Consider the following 20003-nt stretch of genomic DNA (forward strand, 5'->3'; position numbering starts at 1 on the left):
TGAAAAGGAAAATGTTGATAAACTGTTGATTTTTACATGGAAAAATTGACTGGATCCTGAAAAATATGGTTATGTGATCTCCACCTTTCCTTTATTCCTACCTTCCTTCCTTAATTTGGTATGCTTCTGTTATTGTAAAAAGCCTATCTAATAGTTATATATGATCAATTCTCTATGTCCACCATAGCAGCTGACACGCTGATTATTATTACCTATGATTGCAATATCCAATTATTTAGATCAATATTACTTATTTCTGAAGACTAAGAAAAAAATAGGCTTGTTGCATAAAGTAAGAGATCCGACAGTGTCCTGGCTGAAGGTATTTATTCTCTAAAATGATAGAAAAAATAAGTTTAAAAGCAATATTCAGACGGACTTTTAATATTTGTAGCTGACAATGGAGTCATCATAAAACACTTAATTGAATGTCTAGGGAAACAAGTTTGTGTTGTTGATTTTACATAAGCTAGCCTTTGTGCTCAAATGGCTATTTTTGCACATCTCAGAAACCAAAGTCAATACAATGAAAATCATTCCTAAAAACTGTTTTTGCAACAAAATTGTGCTACAAAGGAAAACAGCATAGTGACAATTAATGTCTTATTACAGAGTAACTAAACAAAAACTCTTATTCCGGATTTCATTTCATTTAACAGCTCCTCATGCAGCTCCTCAAAGGCCACATTTCACAAATCACAAAATCTCTTAGTAAGCAGAATTTAAGAAGTTGAAGAAGCGTTACCATATGTTACAGTCTTTGATTTAGAGTTAACTAAATCTGGCATGAAACTGAAACTTATCTCTCAAATCAAGAGGAAAAAAAATCTGCAAGTAAGAGAATTTAAGACCTGACATTCACCAAAACAAAACAAACTTTAAATACACTTCAATGAAAAGCCCACAACAGATTCTTGTAGTTGGTAGGAGCTAAAATTAATTACTCCTATTACAATAAGAAAAAAAAAAGACACACAATGCTTTCTTCACCCAGACATCACTGTTTAAAAGTCACAAAACAGAAGCACAATGCTTTGAGTTATTCATGCTTCAAGAGTAATCCTCCAAAAAAATGTTCACCTCTGACACATTTCCAACACTTTAATTCTGAACTTGATCTGCTTTAATTCTCTACAGCTCTTGACTCCTTTTCCTCATGCTAGTTGATTAGTCCCATTACACAACTCAATTCTTCAGCATTCTTATTTGCTGCCTGAAGTATTTCTCCATCCCTCAGCCATTCTTGCCCAAATCTATTGTTTCAGTTCTAGAGATTCCAATTTCACTGATTTCCCCACAAAGCTCCTCAAGAACATTTCCATTTCACTCTCTGTGAAGGAATTTAAAAGTCCTGTAGGACTTGTGTTATTCAGAAATATGAGCAAGACTTGTCTACAGTGAAACCACTGACCAATGCAGTCTCCAATGAATATTCCTTTGCCTTGCTAAAGCTTGCACCGGAGAGGCAAATGGTTTAGCTGTTCAACAGCAGTGATGTTCTAGTAGGCTGTTTATTTGGTTGTTACCAATTGTTCACCTAAAGATGAATGTTTCTGTGATTTGCTTATGATCAAGATCTCACAACAAATACTAGGTGTTACATTCCACTTGAGCCAATATTAGATAGAGTAGTACCAACAGAAGTCAAAAATTCAATCCTTAATGACTATTTGTGCTTAAATATTTTCACTTTCAAGTTCCCAAGCTACTCGGAACCGTCTCCTGTTTGGTATTCTAGCTTCTGACCCTGCAGAACTTGTTGCATCAAGCAGCCAGCTCTTCCACACCACATTTTTAAGATACTGTTGAGAGAAGCATGGAATGGATTTCTGTATTCAAGGCATTTGTAACGTTATTCCATTACCACTCATGTTGAGGAGATGTCACAGCCCATTGCCTTACTTAGCTGACTGAAAATACCTCTCATTTTCATTTAACTCTCAGCAAAAACAAAACTGCCAGAAGTTTTATCTTTGTCTTATCTTTATCTTTGTACATGACTCTCTGATTGGCAAGAATGAACAAAACCTCTAAGGACTCACCTCCAACAACTTGTCCTTACGTATTAACTTTTGAATGAACTCCAAAACATTTAGCTTGTTAATCACCAGTGCATCGAACACTGCATTCAAACCCTATACAACCAAAAGAAAAATAAGAACGTAAGACGAAGTAGCTACACAAAACCGGTTTTAAAAAATGCACCTTATATTCCACTTCTACCATGAACTATCATACATCTTAATTCTGCTTTCAAACAAGTAGATAATAGATAGATAGATAATAGATAATTGCTAGTAACAACGGCAGAATAAGAAATTAACAACCTGAGCTCAGATGAGTAGAACATCACATTATTATAATGCAAATGCACCTGCTACATCTGATACCAGGATATACCAGGGATACCACGTACCAGCAAGCTACACCCCATATGTATGGTTACAACAGCTTTGAACCACCTATCTGTCTGCTCTCTGCTTTCTTTCCTAAATGTTCTGCAGTGTAAATGCTTCAGTCAAAAGGTAAGGCTTCTGTCCAAGTAAGGTGGAGTTTTTTTAAGACTTTTTTTTTTTTTTTTTTTTTTTGCTGTGCAGCATGGTATCTTTTGACTGACAGGTTTCAAAAATATTAAAAGGTACATAAATTGTCACAACAAGCAAAGGCTGAGAAAGATTTTACATGGGTATCAGGCTTTGTTTTCTTGCAATTACATCAATACACACGGTGGAAGTTGCTGAAAAAGAAAAGCAGAGTTCTATGTAACATTAGCCACTACACATAAAACTAGAGAATATTCAGCTCTTTGAAGGACTATACTTGCACATATTTCCCCCCCCCAAAACAAAAAAAAATATATCCAGAGGTAAATTCTTTTGAGGTCAATGAGGTAATTCTGTCGAGGTCACCAGTAAAATCCAAACTCAGTGTTCCAGCAATCACCAACCATGACAATTCATGAATACTTAGCCTACATCCTAATACATTCAGAAATTACCTCAATGTCCTGTAAACTAAACGGGGAAAAAAAGTCATGAAAAATATCTCCTAGCAAGGTAAAGAGTGAGGACACCGGGAGGCCATAAGTCTCTTTTTAATAGTCAAAGGGAGAAGAGAGAAGATAGGCTGGAGAGTTGGATGGTTCCACATAGAGAGATCAGCTGGCAGGTACAAGGCTTATGGCTCACTTACATGGAGATTAGGAAAGCAAGAATCTTGCTGAAAAATACATTCAGCCTACAAGGAATCTTTTTAATGTATGATATATCCCTTTATCCCTCTGACCTTTACCCTTCAACTCAAGGATAAATATCATCATCCTAGCAATGCAACAGCAAACAAAAAATCCAGATCAAATAACAATTCTGTGTCTGCTAGCTCAAATAATTACTTCATACCACTAGAAGAAATAATCACACTATGTTTTTTAAGAGAACTTCTGTTTTCTTCACAGATACCTTTGAAAAATACATCAGCCTGTGGATGTTTATCAAAAAATAATGTCCTACAGTAAGATGTTTTCAGTAATTTCTTCTACAATTTTTTCTAAGGCTGAGAAGGTCCTTGCTGCAAATAATTCTTCTGATTGCTTTATCTATGTTATTTAAAGCTACAAATCAGATTTACTTATACAGATATACAACCACACAAAAGGTATAAATCACTGACGTAGTATTACAGGTAGCTTACTGGATCAACCGAAAGAGACTCTTCACTTAAGTAACAGAAAGCAAGAGTAAAATGGACATGAAAAGTAAGTACATCTGTTTGCATAGACTGTTTACATAAGAGATGGAAATAAGAAATTCAGTATTAGAAATACATAAACAATTACCCTACTTATAATTAGAACGTTCAAAAAAAACCAAGAGGGTGGAGCTCCTAGAAACAGTCTCCTCCAGTTCATAAACTTCAGAGAGAAGTTTGTAGACCCACTACCTCAACGATTATACATTCAAAACCAAGGCCAATGAACGTGATACACAGTGAAACTAACACTGTGAATCTTAAATTTTGCAAGTAATTAACAAGATACATGCGAACTGCTTACAAAAGATAAAATGAATTCCAGCAGGTTGGCTGGGATACAATCGAGAGAGATCTACTGGAATACTGTTTTTAGTAAACATTAACTAGTTTTCTGAGCAGAACAAAAAGATGTTCACGAAATTAGTTGTGGAGAAGATTCATCCTTGTAGACTTTACAATTGCACCTGACAGATGCTAAGGTCAAAAATCAATTGATTTTTGGGATTCTTACCAGTATCGTAATTCCTTGTTCTTTGCACAGCATGGCTACTGCACCTAGGACAACACTCACCAGCACCCAGAATACAGAAAAATGATGTCCTTCCTTATCTGTTGAAATAAAGCATGCCATACCATTAGGTTTATACATTTAAAGGTAAAGTTAGAAATTAAAATTAGAATTAAAAACAAAAGAAACAAACAGCATCTAAACTCACAATCTTTTTTTATCAGTCAAAATCTGGATACACAGACTTGAAAATCATTGGGCACCTCCTGCAATATGCTGGCATTTGTCCTTTTATTGCAGTCATTTTCTATTCTCAGAGACATTAGAAATCTCCTGTTTGCTAGATGTCTTAGCCAGACTAATTAGAATGGCAGAAGCTTCACAGTTTTCACAATTCATCATCTGAAAAGGTTAATTCCCAATATTTAGACTCATTTATCATCCTTAGCTATAGCTCTATCATTACTGGCCACTCTCCTCCAAGCTACCACAAGAACAAGAAATTCTTTCTAATGGTTACACATGAAGCAGCACCACACACACAAACTATGTTAACAGTAACCTAAGGTACAAAGGCACAATGAGCTGCTTTTCCAGGGCTGCTACATTTAGCAAGTGCTATATGTCATTTCATTAGTACTGCTGTGGAATGCCATGAAGCTCAATAATTTCAGCATCTGATCAGAGAAGCAGTTAGTTCTTGCAGTTTTACAGCAGGGTGAGAAACTCTGGGGTTAAGAGATCAAGAGTAGCTACAGCTTCTAGTATAAAAAAAAAAAAGTCTTTAAAGACTGTACCATGTAGCTGAGTTTAGGCACTACAAGCAGGCATTTCTGAGATTGATATAACAATAAGCTCGACTACAGCCAAAGGTACTACCACACACACAGTACATGGGTACTTCACATAAAAACATGTCTGTCACAACCTCTACTCCACAGGTGCAATCAACAGAGGGAAGCACTCAGCTCATTCAGAGAGAGTTTCTCGATTCAAGCAACATGAGCACTACAGGCATCACAAGACTCATTTGCCATGTGAAGAAAACAAAAGTTGAACTCTATATTCATCGACTGAACCCCTTTTTTATTCTCCTTGATCTCTAGAGCCGCACTTTCCTACTGCAGGTTGGGCCCTCAGCACTTAAACAGAACTGCAATAATCGTCTACGCAGAGGGCAAATGGAAGAAGTAAGGGTTATTTCACCAGAAGTAGGCACCTGAGAATAGAACAGAAGAGAAGAGAATAGAATGGAATAGAACAGAACATCAGGCTTCCTTTCTAACTGGTTGAAAGAAGGAGAACCCTTTAGGGATCTAGTCACCTGTTTTTCACCGATGATAAAGGGAAACTAGCATACTAACTCAGTTGTTGACAAGATACGAACCATCACAAGTGTCTGAGGATCTACTGACATTGGCGTCCTCTCTCATTTTGAGGCAGAGTACTTATTTTGAGTACTTATTTTTTTATTCAGAACAAGAAGTTCTGAAGAACAGGAACAAGTTTTGAAATTGCTTCTAGCACTTTTTTCTTACCCAAGACTTAAAGCTTCAGCAAAGTGGATATTGAGACGTTTGAAATTCATTGCAATAAAAATTGAACGGGCATTTGTTCCTTCTCCCTCCACCCCAAATTATGTCCTTGCAGGTGAGGACAGAGTTAACATTGGAGATGCAGATGTTATAAACTGAAAAGAAAGCCTCCTGAAGGACAGAAGTTATACACCTTTCAATACCAAAACAAAACATGGAAATACAAAATATAATGGCTAAACTAAAGAGGTTGCAGTTGTAACTAAAAAAAATAATCAATGAGGAAACTCTAATTCACATCACATATACAGAACTGAGGGTTTTCAGGGTTGCAATATGCACACAGTTCATGGAGAACGGGGCTTCAAAATTCTTTATATAAGCTTTGCTGAGAATAAAAGGGATCTGTCCTAAATACATGCCTTGAAGATCTTCGACTCTTCAGACTGCTTGCAACGCAAGACTGCTCATCCAGTTTTTGAAATCTGCCTTTTTTATTTTATATAAGGTAGAAAGAAACTAGTCGGCAGGAGGTGAGGATGGAAGGCAAACTAATTGACTGTGATGACAAAATAACAATCAGTCATCCCTAGTAAGCGTGAAAGGGAGAACATTGAACAAAGTCAACTGACTTCACTGAGTTTACTGAAGTGTACTTTCTTCAGGTGAGAGGGTTCTTCTTCCCACAATCAAATTCTGGAGGAGAGAAGCTGGGATGTTTGAGCACAAATAAAGACTATGTTAACACGGAAGTTGGTAGGAAGTATATACAGCAAAGAGTCACCAACACAGTGATTCACAAATGCTTTGATAACTTGCAGTGTGAGAAGCAACAGGGAGAAAAGGAAGTTCAAATTATCAAGGACAAGTATAACAATAGCACACTCATACAGCATGAAATTCATAAAAGCCGCATCACAAAAGGAGAAAAGGCAATTTATGTAAAGGAGGAGTTATTCCAATACTCAGTGAGAAAGAAAATGGACATTGCCAAGAAAATAGAAGTGTTCTGTGCCTTTTTGCTTCATTTTTCACAAAGAGGTCAGTTGCAATTAGCTGGCTTACACAACATCAGCAGGAAAGGAGCAAGAATAGAAGCAGAACAGTGAACAACAACAACAACACAGAATTTACAGAGAAGTTAATCTGTTTTAAATTACAGCAATTGATTACATTTACTCCAACAGGTCTTATACACCACAGAGTAATCTCAACTGTTACCTCTGAGACATCATGCAAAATGCATGAAATTCCAGAAGCTTGGAGTTAAAAACAAACAAACAAAAAATCCCATCGTGCCTGCATGTCCACTATTGAAGGGTAAAAGAGATAGGAAAAGTAAAGCTAAAGCATCAAAGCCAAGCTGACAAGTTGAAATTGTCCAGAAAACAAAAAACACCACAAGGTATTTTCTAGATGAGTCTCTAAAAGAAAAGGATATGATTCATTGTTTTCCAAAGACGTATTACAGCTACTTAAATCAAATTAAGTATAGTTTTTGACTTGGAGAGCAAAAAGGACTTTCTGGATGAGAGCAAACCTATAAACCTCGACTTCAGGAAGGCATGAGAATGCCACTGGAGACAGTGTGAAATAAGCAAGAAATAATAGGGGGTGGATGAAATTATAGAATGGATACAAGTAACCATTGTAAAACTGCACTAAGACTCAAGGCCACTGTGCAAAATAGGAAAATACATTCTGGATTGGTTCTTCCTTTCATCTAGCTCTATTAGGTATTTTTAAAAATTTGGATGATGGAATAAGGAATATTCTGATTAGGTCCAGAACTGCTGCCAGGCTACAATGGCTATGAAACATACTAAGGAGAAGACAGAATTCCTCTGACAAACTGGAGAAATGGTCTTGAAAACCGATAATCAAACACTATTCAATAGGCACACGTTCAAAGTTGTACAGAAACTGACTTGTGTTGTGAACATTCCAAGTCTCAGACGCCAGAAATGTCTCAGCATGTAAAGTGTAGCCAAGCTTATGTAGGAACCCTCAAATACGGTAAAAGATGGTAAAGAACAACAACAACGAAAAAACACAATTCCATAGATACATTCGTTAAAAGATGAGAAACAAGCATCACGATCTCCTTCCCCAAAACCATGATCTCAGTTCCTTTATTTTCTTTTGCAGTCTCAAAAAGTCAGTACAGCCATATACAGAACTGTAATATTATGAAAGTTCATCAGTTTGTGATTAAACTTCAAAGAAAGAGAATTTTAATTAAGAAATGTTTTATCTTGTGCTTTTTCCTGGGTCAATATGCACAGACACCCCCCATATCCTCCCTGCAGAAATCTCGGGACTAAACTAGGACTGAAAAACAGATACAAAAGACTGGCATTCAGCAATGTCAAGCAATTTTTAACAGTGATTTGAAAATGTAAAGCACTGCATAAGCGCTAATTATTATTATAAGATACACACATGCCAATAGAAGTAATCAGCCTAACAAAGCACATTCCCCTAATACGGCACTGCTTCCCACCAGAAGAATCTTGTGTTAGAAAATGAAACCAATCTTTGGTTGGCACCTGCACCTAGTTGAAGCTGGTATACCATATTGTGAGTGGGCATCGTGCCACTCTGACAGATGGACAAGATTGTAAGCACGCCAAATAAACAGAGTACTTGCCTTTTTTTTTTTTTTTTTTTTTTTTTTAAGCTGGAAAAACACACTGTTTCTATACCAACAAAAAAGGGTGTTTCAATGACCCCACTTTACGAGTACCTGAAGTCTGAAAGTCAAGGGGATCCAAAGAAATACCTGTGTAAGACATGAAGAAGCCATGAGGGCTCTTCCACTCAGGCTGCTGGACTCAAGTATAAGCACTATGTATGCAGAATTGCTCTAGGAAAGTGTTTTACAGTGTGGAGTCAACTGATCCTAAATTTATGAGCAATATGCTTATTGTGTAGATACCCCTCAACTCTGCCTTCCTAGATGCTAATCCTACTTCTTTTAAGAGACCTTATCTTGCAATGTCCTAAATCCACAAGTCAATGAATACAAATTCCTAATAAGTTCAGGATATGAAGAAAAATACTACATGTTTAGAGTACCAAGCTTAGTTTTACTTTAAAGTCAAGCTAGCAACAGCAAAAAAACCAATAATTATCAAGTTAGACATTTAGGCATTCAGCATTTCCTCCCTCAAAGCCAACTGAGCATCTTAGGGCCTAACCAGGTGACAACTTGGAGCAGTTCAAGAAGTCACTGAAGCATGTTTAAGTGCATTGCTATAAAGAGCAGGAAGAATTCCCTAGTGTTAGAAGATAAAGTAAGAATCCATTGTCAAAGTTAACTTAAGCCTGAGATCTCCCTGCGTGTCTCCAATTCTCTGAATGTACATACCACTGCAGTGCAGCTCAGCATTTCACTTAATAATGAAACTTCAACAGCAAATGGCATTCCTAAACATCTCCAAGTACCTCAAACTCATTACAAAGAGGCTACAGTAGAGCGATTATCTAACCCTAAATCATACCATCTTGGACAAACAAAATTTAGTGCTAATTCTACAAGAAAGAAAGTTATGGTTTTTCATTTGCCCACTAAAAGAATAAATGGATAGATTTTCCACATGCAACTCCTCCTTCCCAATGTGTTCAAACATGAACAGTTGGGCACACAGTTGAAAAATCAGGGCCCAAATGTTAAACAGTTTAGTCTGGAGAAGAGGAGGCTCAGGGGAGACCTCATTGTTCTCTGCAACTACCTGAAAGGAAGGTGTGGGGAGCTGGGGGTCGGCCTCTTCTCACAGGTAACTAGTGATAGGACTAGAGGGAATGGCCTCGAGTTGCACCAGGGGACGTTTAGGTTGGACACGAGGAGACATTTCTTCTCAAAAAGAGCAGTCAGGCATTGGGATGGGTTGCCCAGGGAGGTGGTGGAATCACTGCCCCTGGGGGTGTTCAAGGCAAGGTTGGACGTGGTGCTTAGGGACATGGTCTAGTGGGTGACATTGGTGGTGGGGGGTGGTTGGACCAGATGATCTTGGAGGGCTTTTCCAACCTTAATGATTCTGTGATTCTATGGGTAGTAAATACCTTTGACCAACTGCAAAATAGCTAACAAACTCCCCCTCATCTTAACAGTACTGACTTTCACATAGAAGACTTACACATTTCCAAACTAAAGGAAAACCTCCACTATTCACAAAACTCATTGCTACAGTCTGCTTTGCATGTTTCATTATATTAGCAGTGAACTAGCAGATGATTAATGGAAGACTACAAAGAACAGAACAAAACAGAAACACACAACCAAGTACAAAGTCATTTTTAGAAGTCATAGCATATGAGCAAACAGTTGTTCCCCTATTTCAGATCCATGCCAAGTATTACTCACATGAAGCAAATATCATAAACTCAACATTTTACATTACTCAGATCACCAATGCAGTTGGCAAATACATGCAACTGGATCACTGTCAAGGCTGAAGACAAAGGAAGGCAAAATGAATACTCTAGCAGTTTTAGAAGTCCTTATTAATTCCCAGAGATACTGCATTAAAATTCAACAAAGTTAATAACCCACAGTTCCCTTCAGAACATACCTAAACAGTTGTCAGCTCTTGCTGTCTCCAAAGCCTATGCAGTGGATTTGTCCCCACAGATGTGTTTTTAAAACAGCCGGACAGAATGAGAACAACAGATTAGTTCCTTGCAAACATAAATGTTATCCTATCAGAGTTCTGGTAACATTAAAAACTCTATGTTAGAAAAAAGTAACAGAATTTTAGAACTTCAGTAAAACATATTTATAACCTATGTAGTGTGTTAAACGCTGATACTCTTTGGAAAAAAAAAAAAAAAAAAAAAGATAAAATGCTACGGATTCTGGCTAAAAGAAACTGTCTGCCCCCAAATCCATCAAAGCCACGAATAAACCACATCAGACAGGCAACCTACAGTATATATTGAGCTTTACAAAAATCATTTTCCTTTGGAAATTTTCCAGTCTGGCAACTTCTACCTTTCTAATCTCCTACTTGTTTTCAGTATTATTTATACTTCCCTCCATTTTCCCCCAAATACTCTTCACACATTTTGTGTCCTCAATCTCAAGACAAAAAAAATACTCTTACATTTATTCGCTTATATATCAGGTGAAAACAAACACTAACCAGCCTCTCTTCTATGTCTTTTATCACTGTTAGAGAAGACTTCAAGGATGACAATTCAACAACTGTATCTATCCTAGTGAAACAGATTTCTGGAACACTGCTGGACACAAATCTCACATTGCCTTGCTGCAAGAACAGTCAGGTTCTTTATGAAAGACTTAAGATATCCTATGTATTTAATAACATTAGGATGCTGCTGGAGACAGAAGAGTTTATGTTACTGAGGACTAACTGTATCTGTACAAATACATACAAATCTAGCGGAACAAAAGGAAATAGGATGGTGTAACAAACTGCTAGATCCCATTTTTCTGGGGGATCCTCAGAAAGCCACTGTGTATGATTAGAAACAAAAGCCTAATGCAACGGAACGCACAGAAGGTTTTTTGGTTGTGTTCTCCCCCTCCTTCTTACTAAGACTATTCCACAAAGATCAATTACCATCTCAGTTGGACCTGGAAAGTGATGAAGTAACAACTGTTAGCTTGGACTAGCACTATCAATGTGCCCTGGCAGTATTGCAGACTTTCTGAGCCTTGTGGCTAACCACACTTTGCCAGTAGAAGGAAAATAGTTTGAATTCTGAGAGAAACACGATATTTTTTCTTTGTTACATCTTAACAGACATTGTTTAAGTCTGTTCTTTAAACTGCACATGCATATTTTTAAAATGCTTGCTCTTCATTGATACTCAAAGTGAGATCAGCTTACATTTGGGACTTAAGATGGTTTCTGCTGAGACTCCCTCAAATCCAAGCACATCCAAACTCAGCTAAACTCAGATAAAAAGGTCTTTATTCCTTTTTCATCCTATTATTTTTGAATGACTAGAAGAATTGTTAATCAAACAAGGATATTCACACCATCAAAATGGGGACATCCAAGACTAAAGTTTTGCACTTGCTTTAATAGAATAAAACCACCGAAAAGTCATACTTGCCTATAGCTACTTCCGTGGTTACCTTTTCCTACAGCCTTTATGATACCGACACTACTGTCCATACCAGTGCCTGATGGGTTGGACCAATCTCCCTGCTCAAAAGAAAAAAGAGATCATAAAGATAGAAAGTAAAACTGTTGGTGGTGGTCAGTGGGCTTCAGCATGATACATGGGTACAGCAAAGAACACGCATGCCATTTGGAGGGACTAAGACAAGCTGGTGGAACAGGCTGACAGAGGCCTCGTGAAATTCAAAGACAGCAGCACACAGCAGACCAGCTTGGGGACTGCCTAGGCAGCAGCTCTGCAGAATAGGAGCTGGAGTTCCTGGCTGACAGCAAGTTGAAGAGGAGTCGACAGCGTGGCAATGAAGAAGGTTAAATGTACACAGGGTTATACGACCTGCAGTGTACCCAGGGGGTGAGGGAAAGTTGCTTCTCTGTATTCAGCTCTTGTGAGGCCACGTCAGAAGCACTGTTGTACCCAATTCAAGAAACACATGAATAAACTGGAAGTCCAGCAAAGAAACCTTAAGATGGTTAGGAGAGCACAAACTAGGAAAAGAAGCTGAGGGAATTGGTTCCCTCATCCTCCTGCCCTAGAGGAGAAGGCTGAGAAGGATCCAATTTCAGGCTTACCATTTGAAGAAAAGTTATAGGGATGACAGAGACAGACTTCTCTGAAGTGCCCAGAGAAAGGAAATGATGCACCAATCGCAAGGCCCAGCGAAGTAACATGCAACTGAACGTAAAGGGAAAAAAAATACTTCTAAAAAATACTTCTCAGGAGGGCTGTTAAACACAGGTTGCCTAGTGAGGCTGTGAATTGCCTTGAAGATTTTTACCACCCACCTGTCTAATGCTTTGAACAACCTGATCTATAAAGTGCCCTTGCCTTAAGTTGTCAGACCAGAGACGACCTCCAAAGTTTTTTTCTGACCTAAGGATCTCTATAATCTATGACAAAAACCTAGGTTGCTCCATTTTTGCAGCTACCCTAAGCAACAAGCCTAGTCTTCCTAAGCTTCTATGCAATGTACCCCCAGAAGGTGACAGAAAATTCCTAAGATAAGCTCCCCCCCTCTCAGTGACCACTGAAATAAGCCTATCTCGTTCCAGTGACTACACAGAAAGAGCAGGGAAAAAAAGCTTTTAAGTTGCATGCCCAAGTTAGCTGGTGAAGGTCACAAAGTAGGGAAACTTAGAGCTTGAGAATACCCACGTACATAACAGATACAAGGTGAAATGCAGCTGGCTTATGAGGCTGGAGAGTTTGTGGGGAAACTGCTGGTGGAGACAATCTCACTTACCTCTCTGTTTACAAATTAAAGGTTTTCACATTTAGGAAGACATGTCTAGGATGAGCAATGAAGCCTCCCAGACCTTTCTAAGACAGTTTTCAGACCAGAACCATTCTGACCTGAAAACTTGATGCAAATATCTATTGTGCGGCACACTGCTCATTGGCCTGTAGCAAATCACATAAGGTTCAGAGGGAAGAAATACTCTGAAGCTTGGGCTCCTCCCTTTAGGGTCTGTGCAAGATCTGCTTAGGACCTTATTAGTGCTCTCCACAGTGCTGGATGATGTGTAAGTTTTCATTCTCTAATTTAGAAGATGCCAGATACCTGCAAGAACCTGAAATTGTCACCAAGCTACCAAAAATGAAGCAGCTGTTGGAAGAGACACAATTATGTAACTTGGATACAAATTCTTCAGTACAAAGTCGAAACTGCTTTCAGAAGTCACTGAGGAAAAATCAAGTACTGAAGGTGACAGTAAACATTGAAAACTGATCTGAAGGACAAAAGACACAATTATGCTGGCAGACCATAGTTCTCCATAGCAAATCTGCTTAACAGACACAGTTCTGATACTATTATGAGATAGCATCCAATTTAAAAAAAAACAACAATAACAACAAACAAAACCTATGTGCTGCTTAGTATCTTGACTTCATAACATTTTCTTTTTTCTGTATCAATGACAAGAACTTTAGTACAACACTTTTAAAATTACACTGACTTCTAAAAGCTATCAGACTAGCCTTTGCAAGTTTTAAAAGCACTCAGAATATCCCTTACCAGAGTATACATCACATTCTTAATCATTCCTGAGATATCTTCCATATCAAAAGAAACACAGATTCCTTTCTGAGTCTCCAGTAGTCCTCCTAACAACTTGGCTCTTGAGTTGTTCAAACAAGGATAATTACCCCAGCCATACAGGCCTACCTCTATCAACAAACTGGAAAGCACATAGCCAATATTTTGTCTTATTCAATTTGCTGCTGACAGAAGAAACATCCAAAGCACAATCATAGCCGGTAAAATAGGTGAAAAAAGAACTAATGAGTAAGCAAGGTCCCAAGGCCAATTTTCATCAAGACATTACTAGCTCAGTTGACAGAATGGAAACAGTTGGAAAAAATAATCAGAAGTGAACAGGAATTACTACAAATGTAATTTGAAGTGACCAAGTTTAACCTAAACTTATGATATCAAGTGCAGAAATAAGCACAGTAGTTCTAAACGTGCTAAGCTCAATTAGCAGGAGTTATTCACAACATCTTAGAGCTCTCTGTGCACCAACTCACCCCCCTCAGGCTACACTAAGCTCTGCATTTCTGTGACTGTGTTGTTAATCTAAATAATTGCCAACTGTGGTTAAACATCGTAGGCCATGCCTATTGAACCGATATCACACAAGCTCTTCACAGCGCAGTTCTTCATGGGTTCACCAAATGATTCCACTATTTCCTGTGGTAGAACACATTCAGATACCAGACTGCATATTCTGTACAGGTTCTCCTAATTGTGAATTGTGCATTGATGTATTCTGTACTTATTTAATAGACTCCCACGATAATTTCTCCACAACAGTATTTCAACTGCCAAGCTGCATTCAGATCAAATAATACAACAGATCTAAAAGCTCATTTGAAAAAACATCTAAGAAAGAACTTTCCATGTAAAAATAATACTGTTACCTTACAAAAACTCTATGAATAATACTATATTCAACATGTATATGTCAGCACTTGCATATTGCAGGGATTTAGAGGGCTTACTCATACCAGTAAATCTTTACTGTTTATTAAAAAAATTACTCGTAAGGTTTCTAAAATTCATTCCCATTTAGGCCATCCCAACACAATGGCATAAAGTATATTAAAACATTTAAGAAAATAAATTCACGGGTCTGATTTCTTTCTAAAATACTTATTAAAATATTTATTTATGTTTCTATACAACAAACCATTTCACAAATAAGCCTAGTACAAAACCTATTTTTCTTAAAATAAATTCATAGTGTTTAACAGGAATTAGTGACAACATTCCCTTCTAGCTCTTCTAAAATTAAATACCTGCTAGAGCAGATTTCTTTATATTTTCAGATTGTATAAACATTAATAGATTCAATCCACAACAGTTGACATTTTCGGTTTTGCTACACTTAAATGAAATGTATGAATACAGATAAAATTTACAGTACAAAATTAAAGGTGCAAACATAATGCTTACTTTCTCTGAATGCTTTACAGTAGCCAAGGAATGACAACAGAAAGAACAGGGCACATAGTAAGTCTGCTCTGCCAACAATCCCTGCAACCTTAAAAAGAAAAAGAAAAAAATCACTATTACCAGATTTTATTCTCAGAAAATCTGAGGTTAAGATACACATATACATATATATGCACAATGTGAATGCATACAATTATCACTGTAGGTTTTTTTTTTTTTTTTTTATTGCTTAGAAATAGATGGGTAAAGAATTTAGCTTTAATTTATGAAAAAACTGCTATTTTAAGAAACAAGAAAGGACTATTTAAGAAAATGTAGACTCTGTCCCATTTCATCAGATTTTTGGGTTACATTGCCTTTCAGTAGAATTCTTTGCAAACATTCCAAATCCCTGCAAAATTGAGAACTCTGTTGAAATACAAATCAAGACTGTCTACTTTCAGAATATAAGGCAGCCTTCAAATTGCAGTCTAAACACTCAGAATGAACAAATAACTTCTAGCCTGCTGAAAGGCCTTCCTCCAGCATTTTTTTTTATTTCTGTGTTATATTACTTGATTACATGAGAGCTATCTCCAACTGCATCTTGCTCTAACAGAAGCTGTAGTAACATAAGAAAATCAGAAGCTCATTCTGGGACCTCTGTATTCTGGATCTGTGCCAAACTATTTAAATCAAGAGCATTCTCAGGACCATCAAGAAGCATTGGTTCAAGTCATTAAACTGTTGTCAGTCTTGGTTTACTTACTGAGGCTCTGAGTTCCATGTTTCCTGGAGAAGCTGTACACAGAGGCCTTTCGGAAGCAAAGCAAGACAGCTACAGTTTTTTTGTTTGTAATGATTCAGGCGCAGAAGCAGAAACTTTGGTTCTTGTGAGCAAGAGAAGTAAGTAAAAAGGGAAACTGTATCTTCACTTAGTTTAAAAGCACCTGCTAACCCTCCTTTCAGAAAAGGTGTTTTTTTTGTTTGTTTGTTTGTTTTTTGGTCAGTGTGACATGAGGGAACAGATATTTCTAAAGAGCTTCAGAGGGTGAAAGTAAAATGTAGAGATATGTGAGTAGGATTAAATCCACAGAAGCAGCTCTTTCCTGCTTTACCCTCCGCCTCAGCTGAGTGCCATAAAGGAGAAACTCCTGTATATCTAAACCGAGTTTGGAAAAACTTCTTCATTTATCCAGATAACTTCTCTGTTTCTTCTACATTGTAGAGGAGTTATAATAATCAGTTAAATACCTATGAAGTACTTTGGAAGGTGACAATAATGACGTGCCATTCTGTTTCAGAAGCTGCTCTCAACTAAGGAGATAAAAGTGAAGGCGAGATGAGGCAATTTTGAAAATAAATGCTAACTTGTTATAAAAAAGATTAAGGGGCTAATAACACACATATGGTCTCAGATGACTTCAAATGTACAATATTCTCATCTCAGATACAGAATCAGGCGCATAATCACTGCTAACAGGTAAACAGAAAAATACAGTTTTAAATTATCATCAGGCATAGTCTTATGTCTTTCATCCATCAAATGTTACACAGAATAAACATCTCTTAAAATAGAGAACGGTGCCACAGCAGTGTTTACTTGTATGTAGAAAAATGAAAATGACAGATGTTTTTATTACATAGCTTCTGAATGCACTTAACTTTTCAAGATCTGTTGTACATGACAGTTTGTTTTGTGCTGCACACACCAAAAACTAAAGCAGCAAACAGACAGATTCCTCACAATTCTATGTCAAAATATGTCATCTCATTTCAAAACCAGAATGTCACGGCACCTAAAATGATGAGGAATGCTCTCTGAGAAGATGCTGCCTGACATGCATTCATGCTAGAACCATAGCAGTATCATGATTGTTATCGTGCAACAAGATTTATCATTCACCGTGTAAATGATTACAAGCCTCTGTCAGCTCCTGGATCTTAGAAGAGACGTGTTACCTAAGCATGCTACTTTTTTCCTCTTCTTCCAATGTCTGCCCAAAGTGCTTGCAAGTCTTCAAAGCTCACATAGCAGACAGACCACATCACTTGTGATTTATTTGACATGACCAAGGTCTTAACAACAAACTGCCTGGTGATTTAAATAGATTTTTAGAGCCAAATGGAATGAAAAATAAAATTATGGATATTAATAAAGGAGTCAATAGCAAGACTATGGATAAGACTCAAGAGAGATTTCACTTTGTATGTCAAAACATCAAAAGCACCAAGGACTTGTTTTACTTCATTTTGACATCTAAAACTGGTTTTGGAGAACACATACCACAAGCCCATCTGACTAACATAAGGTGCTCTAACAAAGAAGCTATTCTGCAGGCAAGCAAACACCAGAGAACAAATTGCAGGGTGTTTTAGCTACACTGTCAAATAAAGTGAGGTTAAACCTCAGAATTTGCAAATACAGAGCTTGCACTATCTCTAGGTGTTCGGTACGTGCAATATCCCTAGTTAGCTGAGAGGCTAACTTTCTGTAACCTCTTCCCCATCAATTATGTACAAAGGGAATGAAAAAGGGCTAAAATACCCATGGCATATTGTCAGTGAAAAATTAGTGCCACATATGTAGAAAAAGGTACACTGAGAATTTAGCGTTCATTTCTAGTATTAGAAATGAGTACTCTTCCAGTAGCTTAGCCTCTCCAAACTCAAAAAACAAAACATCCTGCATTGCTATTATTCTATATGTCATGTACTCATATCTATAAGACATGAAGCAATCAAGAACCAAATCCAGCAACTCCACCAGCATAAGGCCATAAGACTTTCTTAACTATGAGTGCAAAGGAGCTTTTTAAGAAAACCTTTTCCTCTTCACTATAATTTCCACACAACGACTTTGATCTTTGGTCAGCTATTTTAATTGGCTGCTACGCACATGCCATATTTCTATTCAGGTTCTTTACAGCTTCAGCTTCCAGCCACTGTTATGCTTTTGTCTGCACTATTAAAGGGCCCACTACTATCAGATTTCTGCTCCTCATGTACGCAATTAGAGGCTGTAATTAAAAAAAAAAAAAAAGTCCTTTAATCTTCTCCTTCATATTAAAAATATAAACCCATGGAAATTGATCTCTTATGACATGGGTTGATTTCCAATCCTTTAATCATTTTCACAGCTCTTCCGAGCCCTCTCCATTTTCTCCTAGCATTCTCCTTGCAGCATGGATTCAAAACTGGATAAAGCATTCTACTAGTCACATACAGAGTTTGTATAATACTCCTAGTCCAAATTTCTAACTCCCTGCTCTTTATCAAAGCAAATGGGATTGAAAAGTGGTTAACCATTTGCATTCAGTTTATCTTCCATTCTCCGTGGCTGCTCATGTACTGAATTCTTAACAAAGTAATTAGGAAAACTGTGTAGTTTACAGCTATCCTTCTTTAGCTATAGTACCTAAATGATTTAATTTATCTTCCTTAATAAGGTCCAGCCCTGTGGAATTACAACGTTTTGGAAGCACTAACTATAATATTTGATTGTTCTAATACGACATTCTAATAAGACAAGTACCAAGAGAAGCATTAAGAATATATATAAGCAACATGTAGAGTAAAAGGCTATGTCAGAACTAATTAGCCAAGATAATCAAGAACTTCTGAAGATATGAATTTTAAGAGTTAAGTATTCATTACTTACACATTCGGTGTGTACTGGATGTACAGCAAACAGCAAAGCAGCTAGAAGAGATGTCTTTGGAGCCAGGTTTAGCCTTCTTCCTTTATTAGTGAATTGCAGCCCACCCAATAATATAGAGAACACATCAACCATCAGCACGGAGATAATACAATGCAGTATTATATTGATGACATGGAAACCAACTGGGTAGAAGCCTCCAGCAAAAAGGTAATTAATTCTGTATACAAACAAAAGCATTAAGGTTAAGAATTGCATAAATGATTAGAGATATGCAAACAGAAAACCCAACCAAACTCGATTAAAAGATTATATTAGAAGCAAACAAACGAAAAAGAACCCCAAAGGCTGAAAAATAAAAGCAAACCCCAGCACGCATAGTATTACCACTTCACCACCACAGCAGGCTAGAAACACCATCCTGATTTTACTCAAATATATTCACATGAGATACCATATTTAACATAATACCTATCGTCTCCAAAGGCATATGTTAATACTACTGTATTAATCATACGTATGGTAAGTTAGATCTGGCTTTTGGCCAGCAATATAACTTCAATGTTGTAATGCAATAGTGTGACTCAAATAAACAACCCAGTCTACTAGGGCATACTTTGGGCTTAAGAGACACTGTGTCCACAAGCAACTTCATGGAATTTTAAATAGATCCATGTAGTAAGGGAACTGATATGCACAGCAACAGATTTCCACTGATATTCTAGGAGAAGAAATGTCCTCACATTTGGACTGATGATGTGGAAACCAACTGGGTACAATCCAGCATCAATCCAGAAAGTAGTCAGATAGCAAGCCTTAGTAACTGATTTGTGAGACTGGCTAGAGACAGGTGTCATGCAAGTATTTGAACCAGAAAGAAGTGTAAATAAAAATTCAGTCTAAGACCCTATTCAGGATAGGAACTTTGAGACAAAATGCAGAGGAAGAAGCATCTTGTTATTTTTG

General features: G+C 37.3%; 1 protein-coding gene across 3 annotated transcripts in view; it reads right to left on the reverse strand.

The window, feature by feature from the left end:
• TMTC4 (transmembrane O-mannosyltransferase targeting cadherins 4) overlaps positions 1-20003 on the reverse strand; it is a 52213-nt gene that overhangs the window by 22954 nt on the left and 9256 nt on the right. For all 3 annotated transcript variants that reach the window (XM_082763548.1, XM_082763549.1, XM_082763550.1), the window contains 4 exons: positions 19041-19257; positions 15401-15488; positions 4262-4359; positions 2043-2135 (listed from right to left, as the gene is read on the reverse strand). In XM_082763548.1, the coding sequence (XP_082619674.1) occupies positions 2043-2135; positions 4262-4359; positions 15401-15488; positions 19041-19257 (496 nt within the window). The remainder of the gene's footprint in view (positions 1-2042; positions 2136-4261; positions 4360-15400; positions 15489-19040; positions 19258-20003) is intronic.

This window comes from Aythya marila, assembly GCF_965140915.1.
Source record: "Aythya marila genome assembly, chromosome: 1".
Taxonomy (NCBI): domain Eukaryota; kingdom Metazoa; phylum Chordata; class Aves; order Anseriformes; family Anatidae; genus Aythya; species Aythya marila.